We start from the raw sequence: 19,111 nt of genomic DNA, 5'->3' as shown, positions 1-19,111 counted from the left end.
CCTCAGGGTTTATTTCTGTCCTGAAAGCTCCAGGGTCAGATACACCAGGACCAGGACCAAGCAGGGTCAGATACACCAGACCCAGATCCAAACTAGGTCAGATACACCAGGACTAGGTCCAAACAGGGTCAGGGCCATGGTCAAGCAGGTGTCAGATACACCAAGACTAGGTCCAAACAGGACCAGGGCCAGGGCCAGGGTCAAGCAGGGTCAGATACACCAGGACTAGGTCCAAACAGGGCCAGGGCCAAGCAGGGTGAGATACACCAGGACTAGGTCCAAACAGGGCCAGGGTCAGGGCCATGGTCAAGCAGGGTCAGATACACCAGGACTAGGTCCAAACAGGACCAGGGCCAGGGTCAAGCAGGGTCAGATACACCAGGACCAGGACCAGAGTCAAATACACCAGGACCAGGTCCAAACAGGGTCAGGACCAGAGAGTTTTTTTATTTCCAATTTCTGAGACTGAAAATATCTTAATACTTGAAAAACATGTACCCAGGTAACCATCAGACAGAACCTGACAGGAAGTTCAGTCACAAAGGTAAAAAGAAACTGTGGCGCCCCCTTGTGGGCGCTGTTTAACACAAGATGGTGCCAGCTCCAAGATAATGTCCAAAAGTCAATCCAATCCATATGTCCAAACTTTTATTCTATATGTTCAAGTTTCTCTCTATATATTGGGTCATGTATCCATATATGTTCTGTATTTTCAAACTTTCATTTTATGTATTTAAGTTTTATTCCATGTTTTCAAACTTTTATTCTATATTAATATTCATTCCATATATTTAAATTTCATTCCATATAATCAAACTTCACATTATAGCCTTTGAATTATTGATTTCTCGCTCAATAAAACTACTAACTCTGCATTTAGTCCAGCTGAAGTGAATCAGTCATTTTATTCCATTTATATTAAAAATCAGTCAATATATTTATGTGTTTATATATTTGACAAAATATAACATCAGACGTCCTTTCTCTTGGAAGTATGAAGGATCATTTTATTCAGAACTGACATTGTATTCTAGTTTACACACTTTCACTTTTCTACTTTCTATTTACTTTTCTGTTTTCTCTGTTTTCCAGTTTATTGTCACAGAATCTGTTTTATGATGTACTTTTACCCATCACCACATAATGTGTGTGTGTGTGTGTGTGCTTTTCTCACCGTGCCGCAGTCACTCTTCACTCTGATGGAAACAAGCACAACTTCAGTCTGCAGATGTTTTCATGGCCGAGACAGCCGAAATGTCGCGGTAACTTTGAGGCTCCTCGCGGCTCCTTTCTCTCTTCATCTGTCTGTCCTACCGATCCCTGATCGATCCATGTGATCAGTTTGTTGCAGCTTCACGTGCCGCGGAGAAGTTTTTCATCCACAGAGAGACACGTGACTCACCCAGCCTCCTCCTCCTCCTCCTCCTCCTCTTTAAACACTGGGTGGTGTTGATGCATACCCACGTGAATCGAATAAAGCAAAATGACATATTTTGAGCCTCCCTAATTAGTTTTTGATTATAAACATTTAATAAGAAATAGTAATTGTGCTAATAAAAACTTTATTTATACACCAATTTTCAAAACAAACAAAAATAATAATGAATAAAAGGTTTACAACACATGATAACAGAACGATAAAGCTGTGGCAGTGTTTTGGCTGAGAGTTGGCCCCTGATGTGTTTCAGCCATTCATCCATCAGCTATCTATTTTAACTGTAATCCATTACTTTTAGTGAAGTAGTTCCAGTGTTCCCGTTAATGCACACCATTTCTCCATGTGTGAAACTGTGTGCATATGAAAATGTTCCAGAAAAGAGGAAAAACAACACTTCTCTAAATCACACTGTTCTGATTACCCACTTCCTGTTTGTCTGCAGGACACGCCCTGACTGGTCACAGTGACAGACGATGGTCAGGACATCTTGGAGGATATTAACTGTGTCAGACTGTTTCCTGGGGGCATTCTGGTACGACTATTTCCTGTCGTAAAATACAATCTAACTTCTGTGGTACCAGTGCCTCATGCTCCTGCGGTGCTGTGCCAAATGCTGCTGTAATACATTCTTGTGGTTTGTTTGGTATTTTGGGATGTTTACCACAGCACTGTCCCCCTGGATCTGTTGTACTATACCATACATTTTATGGTGTACAATACATTCTGCCCCAAACCACAGTTAAATCACTCCACAATCAGAAACCGTGGATTACCAGAACCATCTGAGAGGCCATTAACAAAGACGCTGTGCCTTACAACTTAGCACTGCAGTCTGGAAACAATTATAAAGCAGCAGCGCACAGTGTGCATTACATTGTTGTCTTGAGTGTTGTGTTGTGTTGTTATTGTTACTGTTGTTGTGGTCGTTGTTAATGTGATTGTAATGTATAAAGCACAGTGTTTGGGGTGGACTCCAGGAAGAATAGCTGTGGCTTTGGTCACAGCTAATGGAGATCCGAATAAATGAATGAATGAATGTGAGAGGAGCAGTAATGGAGGCAGAAGGACTACGGGAAGACAGTGGGAAAATTCCAGAAGGGCCATCCAAGAAGCGTTTTACTGTCAGTATGATATTTTTGGTGGGTGGGGCTTAGCTAGAGGAAAAACAATAGGCTCTTTTAGGGCCGACGTCACAATGATGTCATTTTATCATCTGGAAGTAAAGCTGCCTCTCCCCCACAGGGCTGTAGGCTATGTAGGAGTCTTAAAATGTGTTTGTCTTGTTGTGTTATTGGAGCCAGAATAGAAGGAGTCATGGCTCAAAACCAGCCACCACTGCCCGTCAACAAAAACAAAGACAACTATGGTTAAATGTGATAAGACCAAAGGACTGAACGGAGGCCATCATCACAAATGCTCACATGTGCAGCGCACACTTCATATTAAACTTCTAGACTTAACTTCTAAAACTTTCCTTTTTGATAATTCTTATAGTTAGGGCTGGCTCAGGCTTGTTTTGGAGGGGCTGGTCCAAAAGTTAGGGGCTAACTGGGCTCTACTGCATGTTTCTAACTCAGCTCTACAGCATGTCACTATCTGGGCTCTACTGCACATTTCTAACTCTGCTCTACTGCATGTTTCTAACTCTGCTCTACTGCATGTCACTATCTGGGCTCTACTGCATGTTTCTAACTCTCCTCTACTGCATGTCACTATCTGGGCTCTACTGCATGTTTCTAACTCTGCTCTACTGCATGTCACTATCTGGGCTCTACTGCATGTTTCTAACTCTCCTCTACTGCATGTCACTATCTGGGCTCTACTGCATGTTTCTAACTCTCCTCTACTGCATGTCACTATCTGGGCTCTACTGCATGTTTATAACTCTGCTCTACTGCATGTCACTATCTGGGCTCTACTGCATGTCACTATCTGGGCTCTACTGCATGTCACTATCTGGGCTCTACTGCACGTTTCTAACTCTCCTCTACTGCATGTCACTATCTGGGCTCTACTGCATGTCACTATCTGGGCTCGACTGCATGTTTCTAACTCTGCTCTACTGCATGTCACTATCTGGGCTCTACTGCATGTTTCTAACTCTCCTCTACTGCATGTCACTATCTGGGCTCTACTGCATGTTTCTAACTCTCCTCTACTGCATGTCACGAACTGGGCTCTACTGCATGTCACTATCTGGGCTCTACTGCGTGTCAATAACTCGGCTGTACTGCATGTCACTGACTCGGCTTTTTCTCCGGAGCCTTTGTGCTCCGCTATCTTGCAGGTTAACGTATATCACAGCGGTGCCTGGATAGTGTGACGTGTGTGGTTGTGCTGCTGCCGTGGTCCTGCCAGATGCCTCCTGCTGCTGCTGTTATTAGTCACACTTCTACTGTTATTATACACATATGATTATTGTCACATACACTATCAATATATACCTGGAACATGTTGTACCACAATAGCCGTAATTATTATTATAATATTATTACTTAAATTAATGTTGTTGTAAGCTACTGTCATTACCGTCTGTCCTGCATCTCTCTCTGTCTCTGTCTGTCTTTATGTCTCTTTGTGTCACATGGATTAGTGTTAATGTATTATGCTGATCTGTTCTGTACGACATCTATTGCACGTCTGTCGTCCTGGAAGAGGGATCCCTCCTCAGTTGCTCTTCCTGAGGTTTCTACCGTTTCTTTAACCCATTAAAGGTTTTTTGTTTCTTTTTTGGGGAGTCTTCCCTGATCAGCTGTGAGGGTCCTAAGGACAGAGGGATGTCATACTCTGTAAAGCCTCTGAGGCAAATTGTGATTTGTGATATTGGGCTTTATGAATAAAATTGGATTTAATTTAATTGAATAGAATATCTGTGATATAGGGCTGGGCGATATGGCTTTTAAATAATATCTACGTATTTTCAGTCTAAGCTGCAAGGTATGATATTTATTTCCATATTTTCTCTAAATCAACATAACTGTCTGATTTAACCATTTGTATGATCATACCAGTAGGATAATTCTGTTGAACTAATTATTCACACAACTGCAATAAAAAAAAGCTTTGAGATGAAGTTTGCAGTCTGTAGTTATTTTTTTCATTATTTCGGACGACATGCTATACCATGATGTCTTTTCATGATTGTTGACAACGTTCTATACTACGACATTTTTTGTATTTTGCGACTTTTTTTCACGATTTTGGGCGGAATCCTACATGATGACATTTTTGCATGATTTTTGGCGACATGCTATAGTATTACTTTTTTTCATGATTTTGGACGACATGTTATACTATTTTCGTTTTTTCATGACTTTGCACGACATGCTATACTAGGCTATGACGTTTTTTCCTGATTTCGGACGACATGCTATACTATGGCGTATTTCAATGTTTTTGGACATCATGCTATGCTATGGCGTATTTCAGTGATTTCGTAAGACAAGCTATACAATGGCGTTTTTCAATGATTTCAGACAACATGCTATACTATGAGGTTTTTCAATGATTTCGGACAACATGCTATACTATAACGTTTTTCGTGATTTTGGATGACATGATATACTACAACATTTTTTCATGATTTTGAACAACATGCTACACCATGACTTTTCTCATGATTTCGCACGACATGCTATGCTATGATGTTTTTTTCATGATTTTGCACAACATACTATACTATGACATTTTTTCATGATTTCGGGCGACATGCTATACTGTGAGGTTCTTTGATGATTTTGCACGACATGCTATATATACTATGGCGTTTTTCAGTGATTTTGGACGACGTGCTTCACTATGACATCTTTTTCATGATTTTGGACGACATGCTATACTATGACGTTGTTTCATGATTTCGGACGACTTACTATACTATGACGTTTTTTCATGATTTAGCACGACATGCAATACTATAACGTTTTTTCATGATTTTGTACAACATGCTATACTATGGCATTTTTTCATGATTTCGGACGACATGCTGTACGGCGGCGTTTTTCAATGATTTTTAGACGACATACTTTACTATGACGTTTTTTTCATAATTTTGGACGACATGCTATACTTTGATATTTTATGATGATTTGGAACAACATGCTATACTTTGGCGTGTTTCCATGATTTATCATGACATGCTATACCATGAAATTTTTTCATGATTTTAGATGACATGCTATATTATGGTGTTTTTTTTCCCAATTTTGGACAAGATGGTATACTATGATGTTTTTCCATGATTTTTGAGTACATGCTATAATGGGACATTTATTCATGATTTCGCACGACATGCTATACTATGGCACTTTTTCATGATGTCACACGACATGCTATACTATGGCATTTTTTTCAATGATTTCGGACGACATACTGAAATATGCCATTTTTCAATCATTTCAGATGACATGCTATATACTATGACTTTTTTTCATGATTCCACATGACATGCTATACTATGGCATTTTTTCATGATTTCGGACGACATACTGAAATATGCCATTTTTCAATCATTTCAGATGACATGCTATATACTATGACTTTTTTTCATGATTCCACATGACATGCTATACTATGGCATTTTTTCATGATTTCGGACGACATGCCATACCATGACGTTTTCTCATGATTTCGGACGACAACCTATACTACGACGTTTTGCCAGGATTTCGGACAACATGCTATACTATGACGTTTTTTCATGATTTCGGACGACATGCCATACCATGATGTTTTCTCATGATTTCGGACGACAACCTATACTACGACGTTTTGCCATGATTTCGGACAACATGTTATACTATGATGTTTTTTCGTGATTTCGGACAACATGCTATACTATGGCGTTTTGTCATGATTTCGGAGGACGTGCTATACTATAACGTTTTTCCATGATTTCGCACGACATGGTATACTATGACGTTGTTTCATGATATCGGACAAGATACTATACTATGACATTTTTTCATGATTTAGCATGACATGCTATTCTATAGGGTTTGTTCATGATTTCGGACGACATGCTATACTATGACGTTTTTCATGATTTCACACAACATGCTATACTATGGCATTATTTCAAGATTTCGGACGACATGCTATACTATGACTTTTTTTGATGATTTCACACAACAAGCTATACCATGGCATTTTTTCAAGATTTCGGACGACGTGCTATACTATGGCGTTTTTCCATGATTTCGGACGACATGCTATACTATGACGTTTTTCATGATTAAGGACGACATGCTATTCTATGATTTTTTTTCATGATTTCGGAAGACATGCTATACTATGACCTTTCTCATGATTTCGCATGACATACTATACTATGACATTTTTTCAATTATTTCGGACGACATGCTATACTATGGCGTTTTTTCATGATTTCACATAACCTGCTATACTATGGCATTTTTTCAAGATTTCCGACGACATGCTATACTATGACGTTTTTTCATTATTTCACATGACATGCTATAGTATTACGTTTTTCAATGATTTTGGTCAACATGCTATAGTATGGCATTTTTTCATTATTTCACATGACATGCTATACTATGGGATTTTTTCAAGATTTCGCACGACATGCTATACTATGGCGTTTTTCAATGATTTCGGACAAGATGGTATACTATGGCGTTTCCATGATTCACCACGACATGCTATACTATGAAATTTTTTTCATGATTTTAGATGACATGCTATACTATGATGTTTTTCCGTGATTTTGGAGTACATGCTATACTATTGCATTTTTTCATGATTTCGGACAACATGCTATACTATGACATTTTTTCATGATTTCGGACGACGCACTGAACTATGGTGTTTTTCAGTGATTTCAGACATGTTATACTGTGACTTTTTTTCATGATTTCACACGACATGCTATATTATGGCATTTTTTCAAGATTTTGGACAACATGCTATACTATGACGTTTTTTCATGATTTTGCATGACATGCTATCCTGTGTCTTTTTTTCATGATTTCACACGACATGCTATACTATGACGTTTTCTCATGATTTCACACGAAATGCTATACTATGGTATTTTTTCATGATTTCAGACGACATGCTATACTGTGACCTTTTTTTCATGATTTCAGACCATATGCTACAGTATTACGTTTTTTCAATGATTTCACACGACATGCTATACTATGGGATTTTTCCATGATTTCGGACGACATGCTATACTATGACGTTTTCTCATGATTTCAGACGACATACTATAATATAGCATTTTTTCATGATTTCACACTACATGCTATAGTATGGCATTTTTTTTAAGATTTCGGACAATATGCTGTACTACAACGTTTTTTCATGATTTCGGATGACATGCTTCACTATGACGTTTTTTCATGATTTCGCACGACATGCTATACTATGGCATTTTTTCATAATTTTGGACCACATGCTATAGTATTATGTTTTTTCATGATTTTGGATGACATGCTATACTATGATGTTTTTTCATGATATGGTATACTACGGCATTTTTTCATAATTTCGGACGACATGCTAGATTTCGAACAATATGTTATACTATGGAATTTTTTCATGATTTCAGACGACATGCTATACTATGTCATTTTTTACATGATTTTGCACTACATGCTATACTATGGCGTTTTTTCATGATTTCGGACGACATGCTAAACTATGACGTTTTTTAATGATTTCGCATGATATGGTATACTGTGGCATTTTTTCATGATTTCGGACGACATGCTATACTAAGTCATTTTTTCATGATTTCGGACCACATGCTATACTATGACGTTTTTTTCATGATTTCGGACCACATGCTATACTATGACATTTTTTCATGATTTCAGACAATATGCTGTACTACAACGTTTTTTCATGATTTCAGACGACATGCTATACTATGAAATTTTTTTCATGATTTCGGACCACATGCTATACTATGACATCTTTTCATGATTTCAGACGACATGCTATACTATGACGTTTTTCAATGATTTTGGACGACATGCTATACTATGACATCTTTTTATGATTTCAGACAACATGCTATACTATGACATCTTTTTATGATTTCAGACGACATGCTATACTATGACATTTTTTTGTGACTTCGGACGACATGTTATACTATGGTGTTTTTCAATGATTTTGGACGACATGCTATACTATGGCGTTTTTTCATGATTTCAGAAGAAATGCTATACCATTACGTTCTTTAATGATTTTGCATGATATGGTATACTGTGGCATTTTTTCAATTATTTTAGTCAACATGCTGTACCATGGCATATTTTCATGATTTCGGACGACATGCTATACTATGTCTGTTTTCCAATTTTTGACGGCATGCTATGTAATGGCGTTTTTTCATGATTTTTTTTGTAATTATACTACACACTATGTACACACTTTGTACACTATGGCTTTTTTTTAACATACTGTGATTTTTTTTAACACTATGACTATAGTTCAACACAAAACTGTCATAATTTCATTCCCAACATGAGATTTTTTTTCTGTTTAAATATGACAAACATGATGGACTCAGATGACTTGAAAGATTTGTCATTTCAAAATGAGAATGAGATTTGAGAATTTTCATTCTAATAACAGACAGAACTGAATATTAAATTTGCTTCAGACAACACTGACATAAACATGTTTCTCATGTTTTGACAAGTTTATTTCATCATCCAGCAGTTTGCACATCATATCTTAACAGGCAATAACTCTACACTGTAAAAAAAAAAAAAAAAGAAAGAAGTCATCCTGTATTAGAACTGACTGCGGTTTACAGACAATTCAATTTGTCCAATAAATTTATGAACTAAATGATGAATTGATGGAGGAAATAATTCCTATTTGACACTTTACCATCTGTCACAACTAGAAACCACAGTTCAGTTCTTCTCCACATTCAAACATCAGAATAAAAATAATAAAAATAATAAAGTACACTTTATGAAACAGATGAAAGTCACTGTGCAGGGGAGACTCGTTCTTTGTATTTAATTTTAGTTTTTCATTGTAAACATCAAGGCGACGCTTCATTTAACAGCTCAGTCACTTCCTAATGATTTGGACAGTTCCCAAAAAGAACTGTGTTACATGCTATTTTTTTTTCATATTATTCCAACAACTTACACTTCAATTTATAGATTCAATCAGTTCCCTTACGATTAATTAATTGTAATTAATAGCTAATATAATGTCTTCAAGTCAGAGCACAACAGGTCTGCTGAACATGCAGAAATCTGGCCAGTTTAAACAATGATGAAAATAATAAACAAAGTAATGAATAGTTTTTAATAAACAATAAATACTAAAGTTTCCAATTAATAATTTGGGTTTTAAATAAGAGTTTTTTCTTTCAATGAAATTCCCATTTTTTCTCTATCATTAGTAAATAATGCACAAACTTCTTTAAAGGAAATACCCTATAGAAATTTTTAGGAAATCACTGTCCCATAAAATGAAGTGTCACTCGACTTCTCAGGTCCGTCCGTTCCTCAGATTTCTAAATAAATTCCTGGTATTAAATCAGTAATTTGGCATGAAGCTGAGGAACTGTGGTATAAGCTCATCCAATGGGACAAAAATATAAAATACTGTTTGTTAAATGATGGAGTGTAAAATAAATCTAAAGTTTTGAAAAGATGACACATTCATTTATTTTACTCTACTTATTTATTCTACTCTTAATAAAACCCATCTCCATTATTTAGCCAATAATATTATATAAAGGTCCTGTGTGTTGGATTCAGGAGCGTCTGATGTCAGAGATGTTCATGTGTTCACATCGTTCTCCGACACACTCAGTAGATGGGAAAAGTTTCAGTTGGTTGATATCTGACACTTCACCACTAGATGTCAGTGAATCCTCCAGACTGGACCTTTAATTATAATCCTGAATCATCAGATGACCTTTAACCACGTTTGGTTTAGTTCAGAATTTTATGCTAATGTCAAGAAAAACAAAAATTATTTTAAACCAGAGTGAAGATGTAACTGAACACGTTTCTGTTTTAATTATTAATAACATCTGATTTTACCTAACTTAGTTTCCAGGAAACTGCGAAATTACAGGAAGTTACAGAGCTCTGGGAAGGAGGATTTTCACAATTAAAGTTGTTCTGAAGGTGTAACAGGTGCATCTCTGTAAAACTCAATGGAGAACCTCAGACATTAAATACAATGTAGGGAGCCGTCTCCATAGGAACAGCTGCTGAGGCTCATGGGTACTGTAGTTCTCTGGTCGGTTCCTCCCGTCTCTGATTTCATCGTTAAAAACAAACTTTATTTGGTGGATTTTATTTACAGTGTAAAAACAGCAGCGGGGACTCGCTCTGTTACAAACTGAAATCTGCTACTGTTTTTTTTTTTTTTATCTCTGTTGGACATCAGCAGCATGATCAGCTGATGTAAACAAAAACAGAAACAGGAAGTGGCACATTTCACACGTAGAGACAACAGGTCGGTAAAAACGCACTGAGCTGATGAACGGGTCGGGAATCGAACCCGCAACTGCAGGCTGAGGTCATCATGAGGTCACCATGTGACTGTCAAGTGATCAGTGTGTGTGTGTGTGTGTGTGTGTGTGTGTGCGTGTGCGTGCGCGTGTTCAGTCCAGAGCGGCGTGCAGCAAAGCGCTTTGGGTGCCCGCCATCTTAGATTTCTTCATCTTACTGATTGCCTTCTGAAGGTCGGACTGATGAATCGGACGGATGAAGTCCTCTGATGGACTGAGAGACAGACAGACAGGAACAGACAGACAGACAGAGATGTTTCCATTAGCATCACTGTCATAACAGTAAGTAACTATTTGTCTGATGTATCATTTAAACTGATCAATAATCAATAAAAAGATTTTTCAAGACAGACAAAAATATTTTATAATAATAATAATAATGATGACGATGAGGTCACTGTTTCATCGGACAGACAGACAGGTACCTGTCGTTCTGATTATGGACGAAGTCTCGGACACAGAGCAGTGCGGCGTCGCGGCACATCTCTCTGAGGTCACTTCCTGAGAAACCGTCTGTTTCCTTGGCAACGTCGATGAGGTCCACTGACAGGTCCACCTGCAGAGACACAAACTGGTGACCTTCAACAATAAAAGCCTGTCCTGCAGGACCACATTTAGACGGTCCACAGGTAGATCTAGACCAACACCTCCTGTTGCTGCTTCACAATAAAAGCCACAAACAGCCAGCTGCTCTGCGAGACTTTTATTGTGATAGGTGAGGGTTGCAATCAATCAGACCGATCCAACCAATCACAGAGCAGACGTGTTTCTGGTCTCAGAGTGTCAGTGAAGTGGACGTGATGTGTTTGAGGTGAACTTACGCTCTCGTTCTCCAGGATGAGTTTAAGGATCTGCTCCCTCTGCCTCACACTCTGCAGGAACACACGAACACAAACACACACACACACACACACACACCCATCACAGTTTCATCTGTGGCTTTCATCATCTTCAACAGACCTGCGCTCTTATTTTGAAAACGAGGCATCACATAATCGATCAACTCCGCCCACCATTCCGTCCCATGGTTACATGACTCCGCCCACCAACCTGTCCTGCGGTTGTGTGACTCCGCCTACAAACCTTTGACTAATCAGTCCACTCTGATCATTTTGATGAAATATGAGCATGGAAGATCAGATATGGTTGGGTTTTTTTTTGGTTGTTTTTTTTGTAATTCTTTGTAAATTGCATGATTTGGAAGGTATGTTTACTAAAAAAAAAAATCACCAAAATTTCCAGAAATTATTGCCGGAATTTGGAAAATCATCAAATTTCAGAGGCATGTTTTCTTTAAAAATCTGTGGTAAAATAAATACATTTAAATCTGTATGCCCCTCCCCTACACCAAAATAAAAAACATAAGTCCCTTTCTGCACCACCCCTCCCTGCTAAAAAACAAACATAATGTCACACACGGTCCTCACAAGGACATAAGTACAAGTGTGTGTGTGTGTGTGTGTATGTGTGTGTGTGTGTACGTACAGGCTGGTTGATGTGGAACCTGGTGGGCATCCTCCTCAGAATAGCAGAGTCTAGGTCCTGAGGACGATTAGTGGCTCCCATGATGATCACCTACACACAGACACACAGTGTCATAATAATTAATAATTATAAGATTAGTTCTCATCATCACAGGTTCCTCGTTGACTGATCTCAGGTCAGAACATACAGTATTATAATACATAAACATATATACCTGACTAGTGATGTCATGAGAACCGATACTCGCAACCGTTTGATTTGATGAAAAAAAAAAAACAAAAACGGCGATATTAATTTTTTTGAAATACTGGAAGAACCGAAACCAGCGTAAGAATCGGTGCTATGACTCTTCCAGAACTGATGGGGGCAGTATACGCCATATAGCTTTACAGTCCATGCCTACATTCAGAACGAGGGGGTGACGAGGAAGTAGAACTACACATGGCTGCCTGCTAAAGACCACATTCAGAACTAGTCACGGCCGCACTTCAGGCCAGAAAACAGATCTGTTAGCAATATTATTTTTTGTCTGTTTATTAATTGCTTTTAACTCATTCCGAATTGCTTCTGCACTGTCCGTGCTCCGTGCTTCCAAACCACAGCGGTTGGGGTGCGTTTGATTTATTGTACTGGGACGTTTGATTTTTCCACAACTGGACCATGGACGTCAAAAAACGCTGTTTGCACCGGAACAGGACAAACAATAAATGAAACCAACAAAATTCCACACATTCTTGTGGTCGGCTCAAATGCTGTCAGCATGATTTAAATAGTAAATATTTAAATAGTTTATTGAGTTTATTGCGGAAGTTGATCAACCAAAAATAGGTAAAGAGGAAAAGAGAAAAAATATAAGTAATAATCTGTTGATAGAAATGTTATTCTATATGCAAATATTTTAATAAAGTGTTTCTTGTTTAAGTACACGGGATCTTAGGATTTTATTTTCTTTTACCTTGGTATCCACTTTGGTGTCATGTAATTTTACTGGTATTGGCACCGACTACTGAATTTTTGGTATCGTGACATTCCTATACATGACTGTAGTGTGTGTGTATACGGTATATATACCTGACAGTGGTGGTCTGTGTCCAGTCCGTCCCACAGACTCATGAACTGAGCCTTCATCATGGCCGTGGCTTCATGGTCTGAACTGGACCGACTCCTCAGGAACGAGTCTGTTTCAACATGGAGTCAACATTTAAAGAGACAGTTTAACATTTATTATCCATCAGCTGATCATAAAGGGACAGTTCAACATTTATTATCCATCAGCTGATCATAAAGGGACAGTTCAACATTTATTATCCATCAGCTGATCATAAAGGGACAGTTCAACATTTATTATCTATCAGCTGATCATATGTTCAATAAAACATATAAAGTCCAGATAGTGATCCACAATTTGGCCCCGCCCACTGCCAACAATGAGACCATAGGACTGGATGCTGATGTGACTGACAGGTGTATTTGTGTGCGTGTGTGGGCGTGTCTCACCTATCTCGTCGACGAAGATGATTGACGGCTGCAGTTTGACGGCCAATGTGAAGACAGCAGCAGCCAGCTTCTGGGACTCTCCGTACCATTTGTCCGTCAGCGTGCTCGGCTGCAGGTTGATGAAACGAAACCCCGCCTCTTTGGCCGTTGCCTTGGCGATCAGCGTTTTACCGCAGCCAGGGGGTCCATACAGCAGCACGCCTGTTACCATGGCAACAGTTGGGGGTTATGGTCAATACTCCTTTTTCTTTCCTTCCTTCTTTTTCATTTTTATTCCTTCCTCATTTATTCTCTTTTCCCTTCCTTCCTTTCTTCCTTCCCTCAGTGCTACCTATATTTCATTATTATGCTTCTTTACCGTCTTCTTTCCTTAACTCCTCCATCCTGCCTTACTCTTCTGTCATATCCTTCCTTCCTTGCATGCTTATTTTCTTTCCTCATTTCCTCTGTTCTCATCCTGAAGGAACGTCACGTTCATGTTCATCTTAAAGCTGACTGGTTATTGATCAAACTGATCGAAGGTCAGTCTCTGAGTCTCTGACCTTTGGGGGGCTGCAGCAGTCTGGATCCCTGGAACAGGTGTCTCTTCTGAACAGGTAAGATGACTGTCTCCTTTAACTCTGTGATCACCTCGTCCAGACCAGCAATGTCCCTCCATGTGATCTGCGTGCGCACACACACACACACACACACACACACACACACACGTATAATATTTGTTCTATGTTTGTTTGACCTTGAATTAAAGCCTGTCAGACATGATTCAGGGTTTTATTTCTGTCTGTGTTTCAGGCGGTTGATATGTTCACACTGTTAACGTGGGAAATATCAGGTTACGCTACGCTAACTGATGTTATTTACGATATTTTATCAAATGTAACGTAGTAAATGTTTCAGAATTTGAGTTTGTTGTTTTACTTTATTCAGACGTAATTTAAAATTTTCTTTATTAAAAATACTCTCAGTTCGGACGCGTCAACCGTTCTCCACATTACCTCTAACTCCTCAGATATTAGCATGCTAACGTTAGCTCCATCAGTTAGCTACACAACAGTTCCACCTATGGCTGTAAATACTTTGTAACAACTACTGTCTACGTATGACCTGATCTGTGAGCTGCAACCTGTTTTAATTTAGTGATAAAACTTAGGTTAGCTTGAGGCTATATTTGAACAGATGAACAGGCTGTGAAACTGACTCCTGCCTCTTTGAATGTTTAATTTTAGAGTTACTCTGCATCCCCTGCATGTGTTTATCTCAGCGTCTTCATCCTTTTCTGACAGTTAGAGCTGCAACGATGGGTCAGTTCATTGACTAGTCACAGGAAAGAAAATTATTTGCCAACTTTATTATAACTGATGAATCCTTTCAGTCATTTTACAGGCTAACATTTCAACATTTGCAAGTTCCAGCTTAATAAAGCTGCAGCGTTTGCTGTTTTCTTTGTTATTTATGACTGTAAATGAATCCTCTCCAGGTTTTGGACTGTTGAGTGGACAAAAGAAGAATGACTAATAACTTATCGTGAAACTAATCTGAAGATGAATCAATAATGAGAATAATGGTTAGTTGCAGTTTTACAGTTGATCTCAGCCCTGGTGTCCCTCAGGGCTCTGCTTTAGCTCCTCTGGTGGACATGATGTTTAATTAAATGTCTTCAGTCTGCAGTCGAGGTGTCACAGCTCTGGACGTCAGCCTGCTGCTTCACTGTCAAACTTAGTTTTATTTATTCTACCTTTGTCTGAGTCTTGGTTCCTCAACATGTGTCATATTTCTGTGTTCTCTTTTCCACTGAGCCCTTTAACTGCTTTTCTGGAGACGACACATATCTGACAGTAAATAACAGAACGTACCTGCATGCTGAGCGGGTCGACCAGGTGAGCGGCAATGCTCATCTCATATTCAGACAACTTCACGTTTTTAACTCCGATCTGACGCATCAGCTTCTCAGCCTGAGGGAGACAAAACGAAAGACAGGTGTGAGACAGACAGGTCACTGAGACAGGCCCATCCAGTGGCTGCTGGAGCTCTCAGTCGTCATCACGTGATCTTCATCAGCACATGGAAATTAACGGGAGAGCAAACTGTATCTGCTGAGGAAGAGCCTGGAACTTTGTGGTTGGTGCAATAGCAGACGTTCTGGAGATGCTGCTCTCTTGCTATTGGTCAGCAGGACAGACATCTGCGTCTCTGACCGGAAAACACTTCTAAGAGAATTCTGCTGAAAATCTGTCTGTCTGCCTGTCTCTCTAACAGGGATGCATGATACACATCAGTCTGATAAATTATCAGCTGCTAACGGGACATTTTTATGAATATGCATTTTTCCGATAATTAGGATTGAAGCCGATAAATTGAAGCCAGACTGCTTTCACTGACTTAACAAGGGGCAGCATCTACACACCGACACAGTGGGCGGAGCTACATGTGCCTTTACACTTCAGCCCCGACAAAACGTAGCAAAGTGTTTATTCAAAGAAAACAGTAGTGTGTTAAACACACTGTTGTGTTACAGAAGTGAACTGGCTTTAAGTGTGGAGGTGTTTAATTCAATTTAAAAAGCTTTATTTGAATGAGATACAAATGCTGACATCACCAGAACAGGTGTGAAGAATATTTAAAAACTATAAATACAATACTGGAGATTTATTCATATACCTGTGGCTGCTGATTGAACACAGCTCTGACACACCCACCAAACAAGACAAAACACCTCGAAGCGTGCCCCTGCTGTTTAAGCCCCTCCCCCTCCCCGTCTCACCTGTTTCTGAGCCTCCACCTTCTGCTTCCTGGTGGGGTCGATGGCGTCCACCATCCACTTGATGGTGAAGTAGGTGACAGCTCCGAATATGGTGAGGCGGAAGAGCAGGCCGATGACCTCATTCCTGCCCAGAGGACGGGCGATGTTTTCAGCCGGGACCTCTCTCAGCACCATCGTCAAGGTCAGAGGTCACAGGAAGTACACAGGAAGTACACGCAGGGCTGCAGAGGAACAACAACACAACACACTGAAGTTTTCTCTCTCCAATAAAACTGAAACAAATTGTCAGAAAATCATCTATTTAACGATTTGAATCAGAGCAAAGAAACATTTTCACATTTTTCACAAAATAAATTCATAAACATGTTTCTGACCAAATGTTACAGAAAAGTTAATTAATATTAAACTGGATACTGAAGAAAAACCAAAGTTAATGTCAGTTTCAGTTTTAATTTCAGTTTAATAAAGTGAACTACTTTTACTTTTAGAGACAAGCCGAATTAAAAAGCAGCTCCTGGTGAGTAGTTTCTGATCTCCAGTCATGGTCTAACAGCTTTGTCTTGATGATAAGACGCAGGAAAATCGTAAAATTAAAGATTTTTAAACGGAGTTTGGTGAGCCGATCTTTTGGTCTCGGACCGTCTCTGATTGGACAGAAACTTATGTTTGATCGGAGCCGATTTGAACAGCAGCTCCTGCTGAATCTTCTCTGACGTCACACCATCATCTTGTAGTTTCGTCTTTCAAACACCGACAGAACAAACTGTAAATTACCGAAGTTTTGATCCGAGTCTGGCGGGACGCTGCTGTCGGTGACTGGTTCCGACACACACCGGCTCTGTCACTGACACTAAGCGTCACTTTCACTTTTCCCACAGGAAACTACCGGACCCGGTCCTGAACCCCTGCAGGTCCCCGGACCACAGTCTGGGACCCTTCAGTGTTAAAACCGAAAGGACTTTTGCGTGCTAGCTACTAACTTTAGCATTAGCTTGACCTTCTCGCCCCCCGGCGGGAACAGAGCGGCTCCTCACCGGACAAACCGGCAAATGTCACCGCCGGTAACTCACCGCGGAGCGTCGACTCCTCCGTCAGAACGGTGACAAGGAAACAAACAGAAAATCTCCGTTTATCCGGTAAAATGTGACGAGCGCTTACCTCCGGTATTCACGTCACGCAGCTGAAACACTTCCTGGGTTTGTTCTTCGGTGGTGTTGGAGCAGGTAGCTGGTTTGTTTTCTTCTTCTACTGTGTTTAACTGTAACGGACTGAGACTCAGTGGCGCCACCTTTAGGGCCGGAGCGGACAATATTAAAATAATGTCTAATGTTGTCTATAAACAACATAAATCACCTGTAAATAACAACATCAACAACACAGGACTCTAAAAGACCCTCTTATTTTTTCTGAGGACCAACATGTGTCAGTGTGCTGTCCCATATATTTAATAAGGTTATATGATGCTAGGTAATATAATATTAAAATATACATTAATGAGGAGTAACGTGTGTCAGTGTACTGCTGGATTTTATCATCACAGTAATATAGTTCATATATTAATAAATTAATATAATAATAATAATAATAACAATTATTATTGTTATTATTTTGTAACATAATAAAATAACATTTTCTATTAAAGGAGCTGGCTCCCCTCCTCTGATATGAACACCATTAACACAAATATAAAAACCTTTATAAAGGAAAAACAACATATATGTTTTCAACTTAAATATCTTTTTTTCTGTGCTGAGACATAAAAAATAGTTCAACCCAAAACACTTTATAATTAAAATATATTGTCTGGACTAAATATATTTGTTTATGTATATATAACATAAATATAATATTAAAAATATATATAATAAAATAGAAAATAAAAACGATTGTTAATCCTCATCCTGAGTAACTGAGGTTTGAGTTCAACTGATATTTGTTTTACTTCAATTTCTAATTAAAATCTTATTTGTTTTAATTATTTATATGGCTTATTATTATATTAAGAATGTTTGATTTCAATAAAGGTTTAGAAATGTGTATTTTAAGATCTGTGAATATAGAATTATTCCAGAATTATAATTAAATGAATTAAAAACATGAACAAACACATTTAGTTCAGACAACATAGTTTAAGGAAGGTACACGTCCACACCAGCAGGTGGCGCTGTAACACAACTCATAACCATCTGAACTGAGGACTTCATGTCTAAACGTCCGCTACTGACTAACTACTAACGTCTCTATGAACAGGAAGTGATTTATAAATATTTACAGATCTGTTTTAAACTCTGTTCGAGTCTTCAGCTGTTAAACACATTAAATCATATCAAATAATAATCTATAAAATATGTGACACATAATAAGACGTCACACACTGTACCGTGTGTACCGGTCCAGATGTGCGGCG

At 38.8% G+C, this 19,111-nt stretch overlaps 1 protein-coding gene across 3 annotated transcripts; it reads right to left on the bottom strand.

The window, feature by feature from the left end:
* Positions 1-9,017: 9,017 nt before the first annotated feature.
* On the bottom strand, positions 9,018-17,955 carry atad1b (ATPase family AAA domain containing 1b). 3 transcript variants are annotated; one of them, XM_049563605.1, is made up of 10 exons: positions 17,863-17,955; positions 16,705-16,925; positions 15,797-15,895; positions 14,486-14,606; positions 13,944-14,144; positions 13,518-13,624; positions 12,447-12,536; positions 11,783-11,833; positions 11,387-11,517; positions 9,018-11,175 (listed from the first exon to the last, which is right to left on the bottom strand). In XM_049563605.1, the coding sequence occupies exons 2-10, from the start codon at positions 16,876-16,878 to the stop codon at positions 11,055-11,057; spliced, it is 1,095 nt and encodes a 364-aa protein (XP_049419562.1). In that variant the 5' UTR covers positions 16,879-16,925; positions 17,863-17,955; the 3' UTR covers positions 9,018-11,054. The 3 variants fall into 3 exon arrangements, with proteins under 3 accessions (XP_049419562.1, XP_049419563.1, XP_049419564.1); XM_049563606.1 differs by having other exon boundaries at positions 17,775-17,908; XM_049563607.1 differs by lacking the exon at positions 17,863-17,955 and adding an exon at positions 17,479-17,499.
* Positions 17,956-19,111: the final 1,156 nt, after the last annotated feature.

Source organism: Epinephelus fuscoguttatus, linkage group LG20 (assembly GCF_011397635.1).
Source record: "Epinephelus fuscoguttatus linkage group LG20, E.fuscoguttatus.final_Chr_v1".
Lineage (NCBI taxonomy): Eukaryota > Metazoa > Chordata > Actinopteri > Perciformes > Serranidae > Epinephelus > Epinephelus fuscoguttatus.
The sequence above is the reverse complement of the archived record's forward strand: the minus strand, read 5'-3'. Positions and strand labels throughout refer to the sequence as shown.